Source organism: Crotalus tigris, unplaced genomic scaffold (genome assembly GCF_016545835.1).
Source record: "Crotalus tigris isolate CLP2741 ecotype Arizona unplaced genomic scaffold, ASM1654583v1 scf7180000017828.1554129, whole genome shotgun sequence".
In the NCBI taxonomy this organism is placed as follows: domain Eukaryota; kingdom Metazoa; phylum Chordata; class Lepidosauria; order Squamata; family Viperidae; genus Crotalus; species Crotalus tigris.
In genome coordinates, this window is record NW_024096658.1 from 106,818 (window position 1) to 129,690 (window position 22,873).

The 22,873-nt window shown below is 41.8% G+C and overlaps 1 protein-coding gene across 1 annotated transcript in view; it reads left to right on the forward strand.

Moving 5' to 3' along the window:
- NOX4 (NADPH oxidase 4) overlaps nucleotides 1–22,873 on the forward strand; it is a 118,253-nt gene that overhangs the window by 38,315 nt on the left and 57,065 nt on the right. The window contains exons 9-12 of the mRNA XM_039342950.1: nucleotides 13,548–13,770; nucleotides 16,545–16,712; nucleotides 18,126–18,188; nucleotides 21,682–21,742. Coding sequence (XP_039198884.1) covers nucleotides 13,548–13,770; nucleotides 16,545–16,712; nucleotides 18,126–18,188; nucleotides 21,682–21,742 — 515 coding nt within the window. The remainder of the gene's footprint in view (nucleotides 1–13,547; nucleotides 13,771–16,544; nucleotides 16,713–18,125; nucleotides 18,189–21,681; nucleotides 21,743–22,873) is intronic.

A 22,873-nucleotide genomic window follows, 5' to 3' on the forward strand; every position in this document is an offset into this window, starting at 1 on the left:
GCAGACAGCTGGTCATTTGCATTCTTTTAGAGCAGTGGTTCTCAACCTGTGGGTCGGGACCCCATTTGGGGTCGAACGACCATTTCACAGGGGTTGCCAAATAACGCAGTCCGCCATTTTTTCCCCCTTTTCCTTAGCTGTGCTACTCCCTTTTAGTCTATTGGCTTTTAAAAGCCAATAGAATAGACTCTCTTGAATAGAGTCTAATTCTATTGGCTTCCGAAAGCCAATAGGAATTGTCCAGGCTGTCTCTGCCCTGCTGAGCCCGCCAAAACTGCTGCACCAGTTGAGTAGTCCTCGACTTACGATCGGTTGAGTAGTCCTCGACTTACGACCGGTTGGGGGGTTGCAGCATTAAAAAGGTTGAGAACCACTGTTTTAGAGAGTCATTGAGACCACTTAGAGGTTTACCTGTGTCCTCAGGGTCACCTGAGTAGTGCAAATGGGTGTGGAGCCTTCCTGGCTACAGGATGTTTTCTGTCCTGTGTCCCTGCACTGTTGAGGCCCAGGCTGTTGGGAATGAGTCTGTCTGCATCTCAAACATGATTCCTGTAGTCTGCAATGTTTTCTGGAAATCCGTTTATACTCTCACACCAGAGCTGAAGAAGCTTCTTGGCTGAGAAGCGAAACGTCTTCAAGGAAAAACCAGAAAGTCCAACTGCCTCCTGAAAAAGCACCTTTGGGACAACCATGTTCTGGATGACTGAGAATCTCCATAGACATTTAGGGAATTGGAGGTTAGGTAACCTAGCTGGTTTTAACTTCCTTGTCCTGTCACAGTTGTAAGTTGTGATGGTCATAAGACCATCAGGTGATCAACCCCCCCAATTTCACTTTGGGATGGTTGTGAAGCAAATCCGTGGTCTTTAAGCAAACACCACGGTCATTAAGCAAAGGTTGTGTACCCTAAGCCAGGGATAGGCAACCTTGACTCTTTTATGACTCATGGACTTCAACTCCCAGAATTCCTGACCCAGCATGGCTCAGCTTAGAAACCTCTCCCTTTCCCCTCAGCATAGCTGGCTCTGGAATTCTGGGAGTTGAAGTCCACGAGTCATAAAAGAGCCAAGGTTGCCTACCTCTGGCCTAGGCCGCTTTATGTCTCGTGGACTTCAACTCCCAGAATTCCTGAGCCAGCATGGCTCAGCTTGGAAACCTCTCCCTTTCCCCTCAGCATGGCTGCCTCAGGAATTCTGGGAGTTGAAGTCCACGAGTCATAAAAGAGCCGAGGTTGCCTACCCCTGCCTTAAGCTATCTGATGCTTTGCCATGAGCACGGTTTGGCTGCAAACCAGAAGGCCGGTTTTTGGCAAAATTACCATAAAACATGGCCATGTGACCATGGGACATTGCAAACAGGGATAAATGCAGCCATGTTGCCAACTGCCGGATTTTGTGAGGAAAATGGGAGGGGGAATAACTATCATAATTTATAGTCCGAGTCGTAAGTATTTCCAAAGTAGGGCCGTGGTAACTTTGAATGGCCACTAAGCAAGATCAACTTGTCATCTTTTCTGAAACTTCTCTCCCCTAATTTAGCGGGTTGCTTACTCCTTCCTTGCTCCCCAGGCCATGCCTGCCTCCCTACATAGCTTATTCCAAATGAGTATTCTTCAAAAAAAAAATAAAAAAAAATTAAAGTTTATTTTCCACTTCTCAAAATCTTCCTTTTGCCTAACCCGAAATCTCTGTTCCACTTTGGGTTTTCTGAATGGGACCGTGTAATGGGGGAAGCTATTTCAACTCTGAGTGAAAAATAGATGCCTGTTCCTTTTTTAAGGGTCTCTTTCTCTTGAGTCAGCCCAAGGGCTGGAAGTGAATAATGGAGCACCCCTGCTATCAAGCACTTTGTGAATTTCTAACGTTGCAATAATGGATTGTGTACATTGACAAAGATTCAAGACAGTGATAAAAAGATCTAGTGTAATGTTTCTCTCTCAGGAGAAAGCGTCTTGAACAAACACCTCTCTTTTCCAAATGTACGTAGTCCTTTTCAGGTTCTGAAAATACTATAAACGCTGCAGGAGGGATTCACTCTCCTGCTCCATCTTCCTTCCTTCCTTCCTTCCATCCTTCCTTCCTTCCTTCCTTCCTTCCTTCCTTCCTTCCTTCCTTCCTTCCTTCCTTCCATTCCTCCCTCTCTCCCTCCCTTCTCTCTCTTTCTTTTTCTCCCCATCATCTCTCCCTCCCTCCCTCCCTCCCTCCCTCCCTCCCTCCCTTCTTTCTTTCTTTCTTTCTTTCTTTCTTTCTTTCTTTCTTTCTTTCTTTCTTTCTCTTTCTTTCTCTCTCTCTCTCTCTCTCTCTCTCTCTCTCTCTTTTTTCTTTCTTTCTCTCTCTGTCTCTCTCTCTATGATTAACTGGACTCTCATCCACATCCCCCTCTCCCAGCATCATTTAACTCTAAAGGCTAGAACAGGGGTAGGCAACCTTGGCTCTTTTATGACTCATGGACTTCAACTCCCAGAATTCCTGAGTCAGTTGAAGTCCATGAGTCATAAAAGAGCCAAGGTTGCCTACCCCTGGGCTAGAAGAATCTCCAAGGTCCCTTCCATTATTATTATTATTATTATTATTATTATTATTATTATTATTATTATTATTGATCATCGCACAGTCAGCCAGATGTTCAGACTGGATTTGGCATTTTTCTCTACCTATCGAGTCCTTACCAAGGACTTGGGATAGGCAGATGTGGATGTTTATGGTATTACAGATATCGTCGCAGGATGGAAGCAGTTCCTAGTAAGGCCGCCTTTTGCAATTGACTAATTTTTCAATGCCAATGGTGTTCAAGTGGTGCTCCAGTTGTTTTGGGATTGCACCCAAGGCGCCTATTACTATTGGTACTACCCTTGCTTGCCTTTGCCACAGTCTTTCTATTTCTATTTGTAGGAATTGTATTTTGTTATCTTCTCCAGTTCTTTCTCGTCTATGCTGCTGTCTCCAGGCACTGTCACGTCCACTATCCAGACTTTTTTGTCTTTTTTATTGACAATTGTTAAGTCTGGGGTGTTATGTTGCAGGTGCTTGTCTGTTTGAATTCTAAAGTTCCAGAGCAGTTTAACTCTATCATTTTCTATGACTTTCTCTATTTTATGATCCCACCAGTTGTTGCATACAGGCAAATGATATTTCTTGCAGATCTTCCAATGCACCATTATTATTGTTGTTGTTATTATTATTATTATTATTGGGGTGGGGTTATTCTTTTGCGGGTTTAATCTATCGATTTGGGTGGGAAGTCCTCAGATCCTGCCTAGCTTTCCTGCATTCTGTATCTGCCAATAAAAGTTCCTTTTGAAATGATGCCAGTTTCAAGAGTTCTGTTTTCTTGGTAGAGAAACGGAGGCAGGTCCTTACAGTCTGTATTTCTAACCCCCCTTAAGCCACCTTATAACTAAGGTGTAAGGGCAAGAGTATCCCACTGCATCCATGATCCTTTCTCTCCAATTCTCTCCTTCGGAAGAAGTTTCTAAAAGAAATTACAGATAGTCCTTGACTTATAACTATAATTGGAACCAGAATTTTTTTTGCAAAGCAAGGCGGATTTTTAAGTGAGTCACACTCAGTTTAATGGTCTTTTTTGCCTTAGTTGTTAAGTGATCACCACACTTGTTAACGGAATCACATCTTGTTAAGCCAGAGGTCCCCAACCTTTTGGGCACCAGGGACCGGTTCTGTGGAGAGAGGTTTTTCCACGTACCGGAGGGTGCATGGTTTGTTTGCTGCCTGCATCCCGCTGATTGGGCTTTGCTTGTTTGTGCGGACCGGTTGTTAGCATGCCACGGACCGGTACTGATCCACAGACAGGGGGTTGGGGACCCCTGTGTTAAGCGAATCCCACTTCTCCCATGGACCTCATTTGTTAGAAGCCATCTGGGAAGGTCACTAATGATAATCACATGAGCTCAGATTCCATGACAAGGGTCAGAATGAAGAAACACAGTGGAAATATCTCTTTCTAGCCCTGATCTAGAATTTGGGGCAAGTCAGATTGCAAAAGGGAAGCAGTTGGCTTTCAGATCTTCCTTGTGTAGCGAGATAGATTGAGGGTGGAATAATGAAGAGGGAAACCCCATCTCCTCTGTATAAGTCATAAATTTTAATATTTAAAGGGGAATTGTGTAAGTATAAGTATTCTTCTTAAACAGAAGATGAAGCACTGCAGAACTGAAAATTATTTAATCCCAACTTCTATCTCATGAAGATATTGAAGTGGAATATAATTACCACTTCAGTGTCTGGGGATTCTCCTTAAATAATTGCAATATAAAAATATCTATCTTAAATTGCTTTCCCTGACATTTCCTCTGGAAAGGAGCTTATAGAACCAGGCAGTCTTCTGATCTTTAACCAAAATCTGCAAGTCCTTGTTAGATGATCGGTCATTTAGTGACTGTTTAAAACGCCAACTTTGGCCTCTTCATCAACACGAAGAAAACTGAAGTGATGTACCAGCCAGCTCCAAAAGCCCAATATCAAGAGCCTACCATCACAGTAAAGGGACAAAAGCTGCAAGGAGTGGACCAATTTACATATCTTGATAGTACCCTCTCCCGTGCAGTGACAATTGATATTGAGGTCAACTGTAGAATTGCCAAGGCAAGTTGTACATTTGGCAGATTGTGGACTAACATGTGGGACCGCCGTGGAATAAGTCTTGCTACCAAGCTTAAAGTTTACCAGGCAGCAGTGCTAACTACCCTATTGTATGCTAGTGAGACCTGGACAGTGTACAGGAGGCATGTTAGGCAACTGAACTACTTCCACATGACTTGCCTTCGTAGAATTCTGAGGATCCGGTGGCAGGATAAGACACCAGACACAGATGTCCTCTCCAGAGCAGGTCTATTATCAGTTTACACTCTGTTGATGAAAGCCCAGATGCGCTGGGCGGGCCATGTTGTAAGGATGCCAGATCATCGCATCCCTAAATAGCTCTTCTATGGTGAGCTGTCTCAAGGAAAGCGATCACACGGGGGACAAAAGAAGCGATACAAAGACACGTTAAAAGCTTCTCTTTAGTCCCTGGATATTAACACCATCTCTTGGGAACTTCTGGCGCATGATCGACCGACATGGTGCACCTTGGTGTACCAGGATTGCCAGACATATGAACACAGAAGGACAATCTTGGCACAAGAAAAGCAAGCACTCCACAAAGCCAGAGCTGCAAATGCTGAATTAACAGTGTCTACATTTCTTTGTTCAGTATGTGGCAGAACATTCCGTGCTAACATCGGTCTTATTAGCCACCTACGGACACATCGTTGATGACCCATAACCCACAAGATGTCAAGGTCTTCATCGAAAATCGATGGACGAACAACAAAAGTCACAATGGAGCCCTCCCCAAAGATACACACAACTCCGTTCTGAATTCCGATGGCTGGGCCCCGCCATTTCTTGTGATCTTGTGACCACCTTTTTTTTTCTTTTTTCTTTTTTAAGTTTTTATTGGGTACAAAGAAAAAAACAGAATTAAAAACATTGAACATGGTAAATCGTCTTTGACTGACATCTCAGTCCATATTGTACATTAATTACATATAATATATCTATATACAACTATACATTTCTGGTCTCTAGCTCAACTTATCTCTTTACTGTGACCTCCATTTTTTCCCCTCCATCTATAAAATTTATTCCATATTCGATAAAATTCTGTTTCTTCCTGATTTTTTAATCTTTTAGTTATCCTATCTAGTTCTGCGCAATACATAATTTTTTTTATTAGTGCTTCCCCATCGGTACTTCCATTGCTTTCCACTTTTGAGCAAATAGTATCCTTGCCGCTGAAACCATGTGAATAATTAAATATGTGTCCTCTTTATTTACATTTTTCTCTAGTATTCCTAATAGTAATGTCTCAGGTTTGTATTGAATGTTTTGCCTAGTCATTTCTATTGCCCATTCCCAGACCATACGCCAGTACACCTGTGCTTCTCTACATGTCCACCATACATGAAAAAAGTGCCCTTTTCTTTTTTACATTTCCAATACATAGATGAATATCCGTTATACATTTTGGCTAATCTGGCCGCAGGGTGATGCCATCTGTAAACCATCTTGTACAAGTTTTCTTTATATGATGTCACCACTGTGATTTTGTTATTTCGCTCCCATACTTGCTGCCATTGATCCATATTTATATTATATCCTAGATCCATTGCCCATGTCACCATTGTTTCTTTAATCTGCTCCTCATATAGCTTATATTCCAACAGGTGTTTATAAATATTCTTTATTTGTTTTTTTCTCCGGGCCTAGCAGTATTTTATCTAACCCCGTATCTTGTCTGTTAATTCCCCATTCTTGCTTAGCCTTTATGTATCTTGCTTGTATCTGGAGATAAGACCACCACTCCATTTCTATTCCTTGTTGTCTTAGCTCTTGTTTTTGTTTTAAATAACCTTCTTCTGTCAAGATGTCTTTATATATAATAGCTTTGTCTTTTCTGTACAAATTGGGGTATGTGACTGCCTCCAATGGCGATAGCCAAGCCGGAATCTTTGCGTAATATTGACGTTTAACTATATTCCAGCTTTTTATTAATTCTTGCCGAACCTTATGTCTTAAAAAATATTGGTGGTTTCTGCTTTGCCCCATCCATATGTGGGCATGCCAGCCCTGCTGGAGGTCATAACCCTCTAAATGTAAACATCTTTTATTTTCTAAGGTTATCCAGTCTCTTATCCATGTTAGGGCCGCTGCTTGGTAATATAGCTCCCAATCTGGGAAACCTAAACTTCCCCTCTCTTTGGCATCCTGTAGTGCCTTTAATTTTATTCTTGCCTTCTTACCGGACCACACAAATTCTAAGGTTAATTTATTCAGCTCCTTGAAAAATTTCTTGTCTAATTGTATTGGGATATTCTGAAACAGGAATATCATTTTAGGTAAGATGTTCATTTTCACTGCAGCAATTCTCCCGAGTAATGAGAGATGTAAATTTTTCCAGTGGTCTAAATCTACTTTTATATTCTTGACCAATTTGCCATAATTGTCTTCTTTAATTGAAGAGCGGCGTGCTGAAATAACTATCCCTAGATATTTTAATTTGGAAACTACTTGTATACCTATTTTTGCCTCGAGGTTTCCTTTTTGTATGTTAGTCATGTTTTTTGTAATAATCTTTGTTTTGTTTCTATTTATTTTCAAACCTGCCAGATCCCCATACTCTTCCAATATTTCGAATAATTTCTGCCCTGATTGTTCTGGGTCTTCTAATATAAATTCTAAGTTGTCTGCATAAGCTTGAAGTTTGTATGTTTCTTTCTTTATCTTAAGTCCTTTAATCTGCTCTACTTGTTGTGACCACCCTTTCGATGCCCAGCAGCCTTCCACATTTACATCCGTTGCAGTGTTGTGCGCTCACATGACCACAATTTATGTTTTTGCTGAAAAGCAGAATTTACTACCCGTTGTAGTAGTAGTAGTAGTAGTAGTAGTAGTAGTAGTAGTAGTAGTAATAAAGTTGGAAGGGACCTTAGAGGTCATCTAGTCCAACCCCCTGCTCAGGCAGGAAACCCTATACCATTTCAGACAAATGGCTGTCCAGTCTCTTCTTAAAAACTTCCAGTGTTGGAGCATTCACCGCTTCTGGAGGCAGGTTGTTCCACTGGTTAATTGTTCTAACTGTCAGGAAGTTTCTCCTTAGTTCTAGGTTGCTTCTCTCCTTGATTAGTTTCCACCTGTTGCTTCTTGTCTTGCCTTCAGGCGCTTTGGAGAATAGCTTGACTTTCTCTTCTTTGTGGCAGCCCCTGAGATATTGGAACTCTGCTATCATGTCTCCCGTCGTCCTTCTCTTCATTAAACTAGACATACCCAATTCCAGCAACCGTTCCTTATATGCTTTAGCCTCCAGTTCCCTGATCGTCTTTGTTGCTCTTCTCTGTACTCTTTCTAGAGCAGTGGTTCTCAACCTGTGGGTCGGGACCCCATTTGGGGTCGAACGACCATTTCACGGGGGTCGCCAAACAAGGCTGTCCGCCATTTTTTCCCCCTTTTCTTTGGCCACGCCCCTGGCACCCGGTGATGTATAAGTGGTTGGGGGTCACCACAACATGAGGAACTGTATTATGGGGTCGCGGCATTAGAAACGTTGAGAACCACTATTCTAGAGTCTCAACATCTTTTTTACATCGTGGTGACCAAAACTGGATACAGTATTCCAAGTGTGGCCTTACCAAGGCATTGTAAAGTGGTATTAACACTTCACGTGATCTTGATTCTATCCCTCTGTTAATGCAGCCTAGCACTGTGTTGGCAGCTGCAGGACACTGCTGGCTCATATGACCATTCAGAGTTACAGTGGCACTAGAAAAAGTGACTAAGGACATCCTTGGGGTCACATGATCAAAATTTGGCTGCTTGGCAATCGACTCATATTTATGACGGTTGCAGTATCCCAGGGTCACGTGATCCCCTTTTGCATGCTTCTGACAAGCGAAGTCAATGGGGAAGCCAGATTCACTTAACAATTCACATAACAATTGCAGTAATTCACTTAACAACTGTGGCAAAAACGTTGTAAAATGAGAGAAAGCTCACTTAACAACTGTCTTGCTTAGCAACAAAAAAATTGGGTTCAGTTGTGGTCACAAGTCAAGGACTACCTGTAATGAGGAGAATACAGAATAATAAAGTTGGAAGGGGCCTTGGAGATCTTCTAGTCCAACCCCCTGCTCAAGCAGAAGACCCTAAACCAGTGGTTCTCAACCTGTGGGTCGGGACCCCATTTGGGGTGGAACGACCATTTCACGGGGGTCGCCAAACAAGGCTGTCTGCCATTTCCCCCCCTTTTCTTTGGCCACGCCCCTGGCACCCGGTGATGTATAAGTGGCTGGGGGTCACCACAACATGGGGAACTGTATTATGGGGTCGCGGCATTAGAAAGGTTGAGAACCACTGCCCTAAACCATTTCAGACAAGTGGCTCTTCTTAAGAGCTTCCAGTGATGAAGCACCCACAACCTCTTAAGGCAAACTGTTCCACTGGTTAATTGTTCTCACTAGTAGGAAATTTCTCCTTTCAGCTTCATTGCATTCTGTTTATTAGCCTCCTGACTTCTTTGGTGCTTATTGTTTGAAAACAATTTGAACATAGAAGACTGGAATGTAGCACCGTGAGTTTTATGAAGGGGACACATAAACTAAGTTCACTCTTGATCTCTATCCACATCCAAAATTGCTTTGGTACAATTGCTTTTGTTCTCCTCTCTTTACCCTCAGTGGCCCTGCCCTCATTTGCCTTCTCTGCTCGTTGTTGATTTGGATCATTGAGTTGATTTGCTGGGATGCTACAAACACAGGAGCATCCTAGATGCCTCTGAATAGAATCCTATATGGAGTTCTCATAAGTATGTGTGTTTAAGGAACCTGGGGGCCAAAGGATATGGGAATATGGTGGTGAGAACCTAACACCTGCAAAGCAACAAAGATGATTAGGGGACTGGAGGCTAAAACATACAATCCAGGAACTGGGCATGTCTCTTCTAAAGAAGAGAAGGAATTGTTGTTAGCTGCGAAGTCGTGTCCGACCCATTGCGACTCCATGGACAACGTTCCTCCAGGCCTTCCTGTCCTCTACCATCTTCTGGAGTCCATTTAAGTTCACGCCTACTGCTTCAGTGACTCCATCCAGCCACCTCATTCTCTGTCGTCCCCTTCTTCTATTGTCCTCCATCTTTCCAAGCATTAAGCTCTTCTCCAGTGAGTCCTTCCTTCTCATTAGGTGGTCAAAGTACTTGAGTTTCAACTTCAGGATCTGGCCTTCTAAAGAGCAGTCGGGGTTGATCTCCTCTAGGACTGACTGGTTTAATCGCCTTGCAGGGGACTCGCAGGAGTCTTCTCCGGCACCATAGTTCAAAGGCCTCAATTCTTTGGCGCTCAGCCTTTCTTATGGTCCAACGTTCACAGCCATACATTGCAACTGGGAAAACCGTGGCACAATAGCAGTGTTCCAATATCTAAGGGGCTGACACAAAGAGGGTATCAACTTATTCTCCAAAACACTTGGAGGCAGGACAAGAAGCAATAGATGGAAACAAATCAAGGAGAGAAGCAACCTAAAACTAAGGAGAAACTTCCTGACAGTGAGAATAATTAATCAACGGGACAGCTTGTCTCCAGAAGTTGTGGTTGCTCCATCACTGAAATTTTTTAAGAGACTGGACAGCCATTTATCCAGAATGGTATAAAGCAGAGGTCCCCAATCTTTCTGGCTCCATGGACTGGCAGCAGAGGCCACGGCGGAGCCCTTGGTGGTGGGGGGGATGATTTTGTGCACGCAACCTAGTTCTGTGCATGCACAAATGAAGCTTCCCGTTCTCGCCTATTGCTTGTACGGCCAACAGAGCCATGGACTAATACCGGTCCACAGATCAGGGGTTGGGGACCCGTGGTATAGTCTCCTATTTGAGTAGGGGCGTGGACTAGAAGACCTTCAAGGTCTCCTCCAACTCTTGATATTCTATTTTTTGTATTCTACCTCTTAAAAACAAAGAAAGCAAAACATTGGCACAATGTTGGCTGAAGAGAGTGGGTTTTCTTTCTTTTTCTTTTTTGTTTTGGTTTTCTTTTCTTTCTTTCTTTTTTTTTTAAAGCGAAGGGACTTATTTTGCTGGCTGCCACGAGTTAATGCAGAAGCAGGCAAACACTCTTTAGTGATACTCACTGCAGGCAATGATTTCCACCCCTTTTAAAGGAGGAGGATAAGATTTAATGGCCGATGTAATGTTCCTGCAGCACTGCTTTGGGGGCTCTGCATTGTAGGTTTGTTAGCTGAAGGACTTCTGGAGCGGGGAGAAAAGGCAAAAGATGGAGAGTTTTATACCACGCTCAGCCTCTCCCTCATTTTTAAACTATTCGTATGTACCGTATCTTGGGGCAGAACCAGCTTTTTTTTTTTTTCTTTTTTTTTTTTGCACTTCCCTCTCCTTTCTGATTTCAGATTGCAATTTTAAAGCGTGGGTTCCTTTCTTTTAATAAAAACTTACCTCCAAAGCTAGCAGAACAGCATGGTTCCTAGAAATATTATTATTGCTGCAAAAAAACGGAATTGGCCCCTTTTGTTTCAGTGAAGTACAGTGTTTTTGCTTATTTTTTTTTTCCTTATTCTTATTTTTCTTTTCTTTTTTTAAAGCAAAGCATTCCATGTGGAAATTACCAGGTCTCCTGTCACTGTAAAAATGAGTAAAATGTTGTGTATTTGCCGCCTATATTATATACTGTTTGTTTGTTTTTTTAAAGTGGAGGAGGTTCTGCATGGTTAAAGCGAGGGCTATGGTTTTGTAAGAGGGGACTGTTGTAAATAAAGATAATTAAAAACAAGCACAGCACTCAGTGCAATTACAAGAAAGAGAAACAAGATTGCTAATTTCACCTCTGCATTTGTTTGCTTTCATTCCGTTTTAGCTTTTTTTTTTTTTGTTAGCAGTCTGCAAGTTGCCCAGTCAGGGGATATCAATCAAGCTTTAGGATCAAAGTAAAAGGATGAGAAAATAAATTTACTTCCCTCGTCCTGTCTTTGGTTTTTATTTTTTCCTCAGCGAGCGAGAATAATTTTTCAAAATGGAGTCCCATAGAAATCATTATGGAAGCAAAAACATATGTGGTTGTGTTGTTTAGATTTTGCTGAGGGGAATTGATAAAAAAAATATCATTATTTGCCTCTGCATTTTGTGAGGAGGACTCTTAGCAAACCTCAGAACTTAACTCCTGAATGTAATTAGATTTAAATTGTGTAGATGAGCGCGTGGGTGGGGACAAAAATCATTACAAATATTCATTTAACAACATTTGAATCACAGCTATTTTCTGGCTGCGTTTTGCGTTTCATGACGACCCTACCGTGCGTCCCATCTCTGGAAGAACACCCCAATATGAGAATGAATTAAAGATATTTCTGCTTTGAATTGCCATTTAATTCCAAAAGGCTTCTACTACAAGTAGTTCTCGACCTACAACGATCACTTTGTTTAGTGACCATTATAATGGCACTGAATAAAAGGGAATTATGACCATTTTTCACACTTACGACCGTTGCAGCCTTCCCCATGGTAATGTGATCAAAATTTCGATGCTTGGCAACTAGTTCATATTTATGATGGTTGCAGAGTCCCGGGGCCATGTGAACAGGTTTTGCTACCTCCTTACAAGCAAAGTCAATGGGTAAGCCAGATTCACTTAATAACCATTTTACTAACTTAACAACCTCAATGATTCACTTAACAACTGTGGCTAGAAAGGTCATAAAGTGGGGCACAGCTCACTTAACAAATGTCTCACTTAACAACATAAACCTTGGGCTCAATTACGGTCATAAGTGAAGGACTACCTGTATTTCTACAATCATCTCCTGGGCTGTATAAAACAGTCCCTTGATGTGGTCCAGTTCGAGTTTTTCAAGTCGAGATACTGTTTATATAAGAATAGAATAGAGCTGGAAGGGACCTTGGAGGTCTTCTAGTCCAGCACCCTGCTCAAGCAGGTGGACTTATGCCATCTCAGACAAGTGACTTAAGTGACAAGTGTTCTTAAAAATCTCCAGTGATGGAGCGCCCCGATTTCTGGAGGCAAACTGTTCCACTGGTTGATTGTCCTCAGTGTCAGGAAGTTTCTCCTTAATTCCAGGTTGCTTCTCTCCTTGATCAGTTTCCATCCATTGTTTCTTGTCCTGCCTTCAGGTGCTTTGGAGAATAGCCTGACTCCCTCTTCTTTGTGGCAGCTCGTCAATAACATAGAATCAAAGGGACGTCAAGAGTTTTTCAAGTAGAGATTCTGTGTTTTATAATATAGAATCATGGAGTTCAAAGGGACCTCAGAGGTCCTGCTCAAGGCAGGAGTCTTATACGATCCTGGTCAAATAGTTGATTATTTTTGAAAACCTCCAGTGATGGAGGACCCACAACCTGAAAGGCAATCGATTCGATTCATTAATTATTCTCACTGTCAGAAAATTTCTCTTCACTTCTAGGCTGGATCTCTCTTTAACAAGCTTCCACCCATTATTTCTTGTCCTGCCCTCTGGTGCTTTGGAGAATGAGTCAATCCCCTCTTGACATGATAACTGTCAAGTAGCGGAAGACAGTTATCATGTCCCCTCTGTTCCTCCACTTTGATAGGCTAGACCAGGGGTAGGCAACCTTGGCTCTTTTATGACTCGTGGACTTCAACTCCCAGAATTCCTGAGCCAGCATGACTCAGCTTGGAAATCTCTCCCTTTCCCCTCAGCATGGCTGGCTCATATAACCTGCTGTGAGTTTGCCTTTTCCCAAGTCAGGGGTAGGCAACCTCGGCTCTTTTATGACTCATGGACTTCAGGAATTCTGGGAGTTGAAGTCCACGAGTCATAAAAGAGCCGAGGTTGCCTAACCCTGGGCTAGACATACCTAGTTCCTTCAACTTTCATTATATAATTTAGCCTCCAAACTTTTAATCAATTTTGTTCCTCTTCTTTGTGCACCTAGGTTCTCAGCATCTGTTTTTTGCTGCGGTGACCAGATTTGCCTTACTTTCTTTCTTTTTTTGTTTTTTATTTCGGCAGAGGAGTTCTGAAATACCAAACTAACCTAAAAGAGCACCCCCCTGGGTGTTTCGATCCCAATGGGACTGTCGAAAAGGACATTCCATTTGAAAGTGGCTTCAAATCATCTCTCACAGGAAGTGCCGTAGAGCGTTTCCCAGGACCGTTGATGGAGCTGCAGCCACTTCTGAAAAGCAACGTTGCTTGTGCAGAAGAGCCAAAATTCCAAGCCTGTTTCCCTGAGGTTTGTGTGAACATCTGTGCTATATTGTGTTGCTGGCAATAATGCTTCTGCTACCAGTTGGCCCTTGTGGTGTGAAAAGCTCCAAACGTTCATAAATATTCCAAGTTGACAGGGAACAAGCTATTAAAATGTTTGCAGCTAAACGTCTGGGAGGGAACAGACAGTTGTCATGTAGGCTGAGTTCCAAATTTAGTCAGGTGTAATTTGTGGTGTTGAAGAGATCTGGTAAGAGATAGGAAGGCAATCCAGACACAAATCTAAAACTAAAATATGCATTACATATTCGTCAAGTGTACACACTCAGGATGTATGAACAACATAAAAGAAATAAACCATGACTAAACAATGATTGTTGCACTTGTCTGACAGTCTTAGCATGGAGTAGCCAGTGGAGGCCATGAGCTGCTCATGTATAACGTACTGAAAACTGCAAATCCAGGTTTGCAATGAAGCATAATTTGACAAGGCGACACTCTCTGCTGAATATTGAGCATTAACTAATAAAGCTGGTTCAGATTTGTTACATAAATTGATTGTGTTTTTAGGTGTGCACTTAAAAACAATTCAGGTGGCTTCTCTTTTGAATCTTGCCGTAACCTTAAGACAGTGGTTCTCAACCTTTCTAATGCCGTGACCCCATAATACAGTTCCCCATGTTGTGGTGACCCCCAAGTGGGTGTGGCCACCAATAAGAGGGAGTAGGACAGCTAGGGAAAAGGGAACAAAATGGCGGACAGCGTGGTTTGGCGACCCCCGTGAAATGGTCATTCGACCCCAAATGGGGTCCCGACCCACAGGTTGAGAACCACTGCCTTAAGAGGTTGTTAGCACAATCCAAGAGTCAATTAGGTTGAGATGGGCAACTACAGAAATTGAATAAATAAAACTTAAATCTGAACTTCATGGGCATGAGTTATTCCTTCAGTTAATATTTCTCAATTTTGACAACTTTAAGATGTCTGGACTTCAACTCTCCAAATTCCCCAGCCAGCAACTCTGATCTAAGCAATAGGATTTTATTTACTTTCTAAAATGTGTAAAGTGGGTGAAGTTGTATTTACCGTATTTTCCGGCGTATGGGATGACTCAGCGTATAAGATGACCCCCGACTTCAGCGCCAAGTTGCATGCCTAGAAAATCGTCTTATACTCCAGAAATTACCGTAATTTCCGGCGTATAAGACGACTCGGCGTATAAGACGACTCGCCGAGGTGGCGCAGCAGTTAGAGTGCAGTACTGCAGGCCACTTTAGCTGACTATGTTCAGCAGGTCAGCGGTTCAAATCTCACCGGCTCAAGGTTGACTCAGCCTTCCATCCTTCCGGGGTAGGTAAAATGAGGACCCAGATTGTTGGGGCAATGTAAATATATATATATACATTGCTTACTGGTGTACACCACTTAGAGAGTGCTTGCACTTAAAGCGGTATATAAGTCTCATAAATAAATAAATAAATAAAATAAGACGACCCCCGACTTCAGCACCGATTTGCGTGCTTTAGAAAGTCATCTTATACGCCGGAAAATACGGTACCTATAACTTTTTTAAAAAAAAAAATATTATACTTGCATTAGCACAGAGCTCTTGAAAAATAGTGTTTCTTCTCTGATGCTTCTTGGAAGGATGCTAATTGCATAGACACCTGGGCATTCCATAAATTGTTTGGGAAATACAAGTAGTTCTTAACTTACAAGAGTTCATTTACTGACCGCATGAAGTTACAGTGGCGCTGAAAAGAGTGATTTATGACTGTTTTTCATATTTACGACTGTTGCAGCATCCCCATGGTCATGGGATCAAAATTCAGATGCTTGGCAACTGACTCATGTTTATGACCACTGCTGTGTCCCAAGATCATGGGATCACCTTTTGTGACCTTCTGTGAAAAGCCGAGTCAATGGGGAAGCTAGATTCATTTAACAACCAGGTTATTAACTTATCAACTGCAGTGATTCACTTAACAACTTGGGCAAGAAATGTCGGAAGACGGGGCAAAACTCACTTCAGAACTGTCTCCCTTAACCACAGAAACTTTGGACTCAATTGTGGTCATAAGTTGATTGCATTCTGACGAGCAAAGTCATTGGGAAAGCCAGGTTCACTTTACAACCGTGTTACTAACGTAACAACTGCAGTGATTCACTTAACAGCTGTGGCAAGAAAGGCTGTAAAATGGGGCCAAACTCACTTAACCAATGACTTTCGCTTAGCCAAATTTTGGGCTCAGTTGCGGTTGTAAGTCGAGGACTACCTGTAAACCTCTCTGTTCAAAGAATTTGGTGCTGGTATAAATACAAGTTTTTCTTAAATGAAAAAAGTAGAGAAACACAGTTGCTTAATACACTTTAAGAAATAATCTATCCATAGAAGAAAATATTTGTAGCTCATAATTGAACGGTGAGGTCCCGGGAGCTCTCTGAGCTTGGTGCTAACACGGACGATTTTACCTAGTTTGGTAATGAAGCATCTGCAAGAAAACCATCACGCTCAGAGAGCACCAAGGACTCCACAGAAATAATCTATGTTTCAACCATTCCAAGGATCTGTTTCTTGAGTTTTTCTGTAGTATTTTTAAATGAAAAAAATCAATATGACAACTTGCTGGCTTGAAAGTCTATCCCCCAAAATAGACAAAGAAATAGGTAGAGTTAACTCAACTCAACCATCCCTTCTCATACTGGTTTGGGTTGCACATACTGAGTTAAAATCGCCAACTAATTCTTGCTGGCAGACATTTCCCAGAAAAAAATACTGCTTTTATTTCTGATCTTCAGACTTGGCTCTGGATCTCTGGACCATTATGCTTATATTGTGTGGAAAGACTGTACCGTTATATCTATAGCAGCTATAAACCTGTCACACTCACTGCGGTGATCCACCATCCGTGTGATGTCCTTGAAATACAGATGGTGAAGGAAGACTTTAAGGCAAGACCTGGACAGGTGAGCTAATAATCAGTTGCTATTCCAAATCTTCCTCAGTTCAGGACTTGCAACTTATGTTCATCTGCTTTCTTTACAGCAGGCATGTCAAACTCACAACGCCACATGACATCGTGCAACATATGGTGACTTTTTCCCCATTGCCGGCAATGGGGTGGGTGCGCTTTTGGCGTGATGCATCCAGCCTGCGGGCCGGCAGTTTAACATGCCTGCTTTACAGGGATAGTTTTAGATTTGCATCAATGATAAAACATTTTGGGATAAAATTAGAGAGAGTTGGATGTTGTACATCTTTCTGAAAAAGGATGAGGTAGCCAGGATCTGGTCCTACATGCTTGTACTAAACAAGCGGCTTGGGCAGGATGGTTTGTGCTTTGCAACACTTCTTGGATTGACCACGAGCCCCAGTAGTATTATGTAGATGCATGACCAGTTCAAGAAGTGGTTCAGGTGAGCTCCATGTTATGGAAAATATGTAATATGTTGTTTTTTTTTCTGTGAAAAGAGATGGTGCTGTTGGCGTCATGGTTTTAACATGTGAGTTGGATTTTTGAAGAGAAAGACAAAGTTGCGCTTTGTTCTTGCACGCATTTATCCTACTATGATTTTGCTCACAGTGAGAAAACTAAAGTCTTCTCCAACCAGATCCCTAGCGGAAATCCTTATGTCCCTAGTCAGGGCTGGGAATAAAAATACCACAATCAATTTAAACCAGTCAGCTAGTAATCCAGAAATAGCTCCTTACTATTGTAGGTAACTGAGTTAAGGTATGTCATTTTAGGAAATACACAGTTCCTAAGTGCCTTCATGAATCTCAGTAGAGAGTCTTCTAGTGTTGTAGAACATACAGTAGCACTGACCAGATCTATAATAGCAAATCAGTTTACGTACATAGCGTTTTATAGCACTCTAGGTGGTTTACAAAGTTAGCATATTGACCCCAACAATCTGGGTCCTCATTTTACTGATTTTGGAAGGATGGGAACCTGAGCAACCTGGAGCCCCATGAAGATCGAACTGCAGGCTGTGGGCAGAGTTTGCCTGCAATACTGCATTCTAACCACTGTGTCACCAGGGCTTCAAGCTGTTTAGAACCTTGTATATTATAAACAAAAACGTGAACTTGGCTGGCTGGGTGATTGGAAGTCATTGCATTTGTTTCAACCAAGGTGTAATATGCAGCCAGCTGGTGCTCCTCTCAGCAACCTGGCTATGCTTGCCTTCTGCACCAGCTGGAGTTTCCAGTCCAAGCACAAATATAATTTTCACAGAGATGGTAGTATAGTAATATCATATGCAAGAACTTCACAGTGGAATGAGCAGCCCAATATTAGGAGTAACAACCCCATATGATGTTTGTTATCCTGTTGTTTATCCTTTTTTTTTTCATTTTCTTTGTCTGATATATTTCAGTATGTCATTCTGCACTGCCCAAGTGTGTCCTCTCTTGAAAGCCATCCCTTCACTCTTACAATGGTAAGGAATTGTTTTTGTTGGGTATTATTAGCTAGTGTTTGACTTGTTTGCTTGTTCTGGAGATGTAAATGAACAGTCTCTAAGGTAGGTAGATAGGTAGGTAGGTAGGTAGATAAATAGGTAGATAGATAGATAGATAGATAGATAGATAGATAGATAGATAGATAGATAGATAGATAGATAGATAGATAGATAGGAGGTTGAGGATCTATGTTCAAAGAGTTTCATGAAAACTCTGCAAGATGTGGTCCTGGTGAGAAGTTTGGTTGGCTTCAGAAAAGGGTTGAACTAACTCATGGAAGTGATCGGTTAGACTTGGAAGACACTTGTTTGAATGCAATGACTTTAAGCTGATGATATGTTTAACACCCCACCCCCACCCTATGCTCTGCCTGCTGTTCTTCTATGGTACATGGATAAGATAGGATAGGATAGGATAGGATAGGATAGGATAGGATAGGACAGCAGAACAGAACAGAACAGAACAGAATAGAATAGAATAGAATAGAATAGAATAGAGCTGGAAGGGACCTTGGAGATCTTCTAGTCCAGCCTTCTGCTCGAGCAGGAGAACCTATACCATTTCAGACAAGTGACTGTCTAGTCTCTTCTTAAAAACCTCCAGAGATGGAGCACCCACGATTTCTGAAGGCAAGCTGTTCCACTGGTTAATTGTCCTCACTGTTAGGAAGTTAATTCCAGGTTACTTCTCTCTTTGGTCAGTTTCCAACCATTGTTTCTTATCCTGCCCTCTGGTGCTTTGGAGAATAGTTTGATGCCCTCTTCTTTGTGGTAGCCCCTCAAATACTGGAACACTGCTATCATGTCACCCTTATTTCTTCTTTTCTTTAGACTAGCCAAACCCAAGTCCTGCATCCGTTCTTCATATGTTTTAGTCTCCAGGCCTTTGATCATCTTAGTTGCTCTTATCTGAATTTTTTCTAAACTCTCAACATCTTTTTTGTGATATGGTGACCAAAATTGGCTGCAGTACTCCAGGTGTGGTCTTACTACGGTTTTATCAAGCGGTACTAATACTTCGCGTGATCTTGATTCTATGCCTCTGTTTATACAACCAAGGATTGCATTAGCTTTTTTGGCTGCTGCTGCTGCACACTGCTGCAACCAATTTTGGTCACCATACTACAAAAAAGATGTTGAGACTTTGGAAAGAGTTCAGAGAAGAGCAACTAAAATGATCAAAGGCCTGGAGACTAAAACATATGAAGAATGGCTGAGGATTTGGGTTTGGCTAGTCTAAAGAAAAGAGGAAACAGGGGTGACATGATAGCAGTATTCCAGTAGTTGAGGGGCTGCCACAAAGAAAAGGGGGTCAAATTATTCTACAAAGCACCAGAAGGCAGGACAAGAAACAATGGTTGGAAAGTGAAGTCAGGACCAAACATGTGCCCGAACACAAGTACACAGGAAGCAAAAAGGGCACTTGTGTTGTCTGACATCTGCTAGATTTGTCTGATTCATTAGCTAAGAAGGGGATGATCCGGTCAACAGAATCCATTTTCCATGAGTCAGACTTAAGACTGTCTGATCTTTTGAATGTTATTTTTAATATTTTGGTTTAGCTATGATGTAGCATGGCTGGATATGCCTTTGTTCCCAGTTCAGGGGAAAATAACCGTACCCACGAATCAATTTTCTGAGAGTGAAAAACCACTGGATTCTTTAGAAGCCGAAGAAAGCAGAAATCCTGTGGGATTTTCTGCTTCCTGAGAAGGAGAACAAAAAACACAGAGAATGCCGTTTCAATCTAGCTGATTACAAAAGTGCATTTGCTTCTGATTTATTGGTACATTTGTGTATATTTGTTCAGAACAGATCTGGGGCTTGAAAACAACCATCCAGCAGAGGGTATATTTGCAAATAAGACATGTCCCTGGAGGCAAAAGGCAATGAGACAAAATAAACTGCTGACATTTTCCGTTTCTGTGGACTAAAAGCACTTGCTCATTTAACTCAAGAGGAAACCCTTTTTCCAAGGTCCTGGAAATTGCTTTGCCCAGATCAGTGTAATTACCCATTTAATCCAATATCTTCCAGTCCTGCCACTGAGAACAGATCCCCAAGTTTGATTGATTTCTGTCTGTCATTTCTGCACACAATATTCTCTCTTTTTCCCCATTGGTGTCATACAATCTTATTCAACAGTCCCAGTTAGTAACTGAGCGTTCTAAACTGCCTTTAAAAGCTGCTCAACGTATAATCTATAGCAGCTCTCCAGTTAAGAAGCTATTAGAACAAGCCTAATGATGGGTAGGAAATGGGTCCATAAGCTTCACAGACCCTACCAATAAATTCTTTGTAGCCTTCAGAGCCCCTGAGAGTAATATGAGGCAGAAATGAATATATTTCTTTTTATTCTGGAAATAAATACTGGAATACTGCTATCATGTCACCCCTGTTTCTTCTTTTCTTTAGACTAGCCAAACACAAATCCTGCAGCTGTTCTTCATATGTTTTAATCTCCAGGCCTTTGATCATTTTTGTTGCTCTTCTCTGAACTCCTTCCAAAGTCTCAACACTTTTTTGTAGAATGATGGCCAAAATTGATTGCAGTATACATTACCTAACCATCTTATCCTCTGCCATCCCCTTCTCCTTTTGCCTTTAATCTTTCCCAGTGTCAGGATCTTTTCCAAGGAGTCTTCTCTTCTCATTTGGTGGCCAAAGTATTTGAGTTTCAGCTGCAGTCAACAACAAAATAGAAATAGAGTGGCATCTTCCCAGCAGGATGATCCATCCTCAAAGCCATGTACCATAGGAGAACAGCAGGCAGAGTGTGGAGTGGGGGTGGGGGCGGAGTTAAACATATCATCAGCTTAGAGTCATTGCATTCCCACAAGTGCTCCAACTCTAACTCTCCTGAATTCCGTTGACCCTTATCTGGCGCCAATTTAGTGTTGAACTTGAGTTGACCAGATACTTGCGTATAGGCTGGAATAAATCTTCTATGCTGCAACCTCACCAATGGTCCTGATTCTTTGCAGCTGACAAGCCACTCTTTTCTTTTTTTAATTAGAAACAGACAGGCAAATGCCCCTAAATGTATGGTGGGGGAATATTAACAATTTGTTTTCTGGGATTGTGTGAATATAGATTATTACATCAACATCTGTAACATTTCCAACGGTATGATATGATACATGTTCTTTGTTGAGCCTTGCAGTAATGAATAAAAGAGAAAATTTCTGGATAGTTGATGATGTTCCTTGCTTGGTCTTAACTAGCAGAAGGACGGCAGATTTTAAAAAGTTGTGTTCAATTTGGTTTGTGAGCATAGTGGAGAGGAGAAAGAGTGAAAATAGCACTCTGTGTAAGTGCCCCACTCCTCATAATTGCATTATAGTGAGTTACTAACTTTGATCGAGACTAGTAATTACTAGTAACCAGCCCAATGTGGAGCCCAACTTCCATTTTTCTGAGTTACTTTAGTATTGCTTTATTATTGATTATTTTAACTTGCTTCATTTTGCAGTGCCCAACAGCTACCAAGACAACATTTGGAGTGCACATTAAAGTCATAGGAGACTGGACAGGTATGTGAACAGCCCAGCTGAACACTTTCGCTTGTAATTAATATCTTGATACAAAGCCCCAATCATTTGTGTGCCATTGCAGAGTGTAACCCCTGTTTTCCACCTACGCGCACATCCCCTCAGCAATTTTATTGTGGTATGAATTGATTGGAGTATGCTCATAGACACCCTGCTCTTCTAAAACTGGATAACATGTCTTGTTAATCATAAATAAGGTGGCTTGATTTGTTTCTGATTGGATGTGTGTATGTGTGTGTGTGTGTGTGTGTAAGAGAAAGTCAGATGCAAGCAACCTGAGGCACTCGTGAATAGCTAAAATTAGTAACTTCATTGTCTGCCACCTTTATTACAAGAATCTCACCAGACTTCCTGCCTTCCCCTGGGAACAATCAGATAAGGCTTTTTGGATTTTGAGGGAGGTCAAGCTTATGTTGCTTGTGACTGTGCAGTGACTCCAAGCTAGGTCCTCATTTGACCCCTCCTTCCAGCCTTGCTGGCAGTTTCCTAACCCAGAGAGATTTTGTGTAATGCCTTTATTTCCTTTGCATCGTATCTGAGAATTGTCACAGGAAATGTGTCCTTGCTAGGTAAGGAGATTTTCGTACCAGCTGTTTGATTGCCTTTCCAATTACTTAACATTTATATCATATTGTGATTACCACATTACCTTTCATTTCACCATATGCTTCTCCTCCTGGGTGGTGGGAAACATCCTTTCAGCTCACATAGTCCTCTGGAATATTATGGTCCTCTTTAAATTTTTTGCATCAAGTAGGATGGATAGAAAGGCAATTGATTGAATGAAAATGACTCAACATTGGGATCACTGTCAGGAGGTTTTTCCTTAATTCCAGGTTGCTTCTATTATTATTATTATTATTGATCATCGCACAGTCAGCCAGATGTTCAGACTGGATTTGGCATTTTGTCTACCTATCGAGTCCTTACCCAGGACCTGGGATAGGCAGATGTGGATGTTTGATGGTATTACAGATATCGTCGCAGGATGGAAGCAGTTCCTAATAAGGCCGCCTTTTGCAATTGACTAATAGCGAATTTGTCAATGCCAATGGTGTTCAAGTGGTGCTCCAGTTGTTTTGGGATTGCACCCAAGGAGCCTATGACTATTGG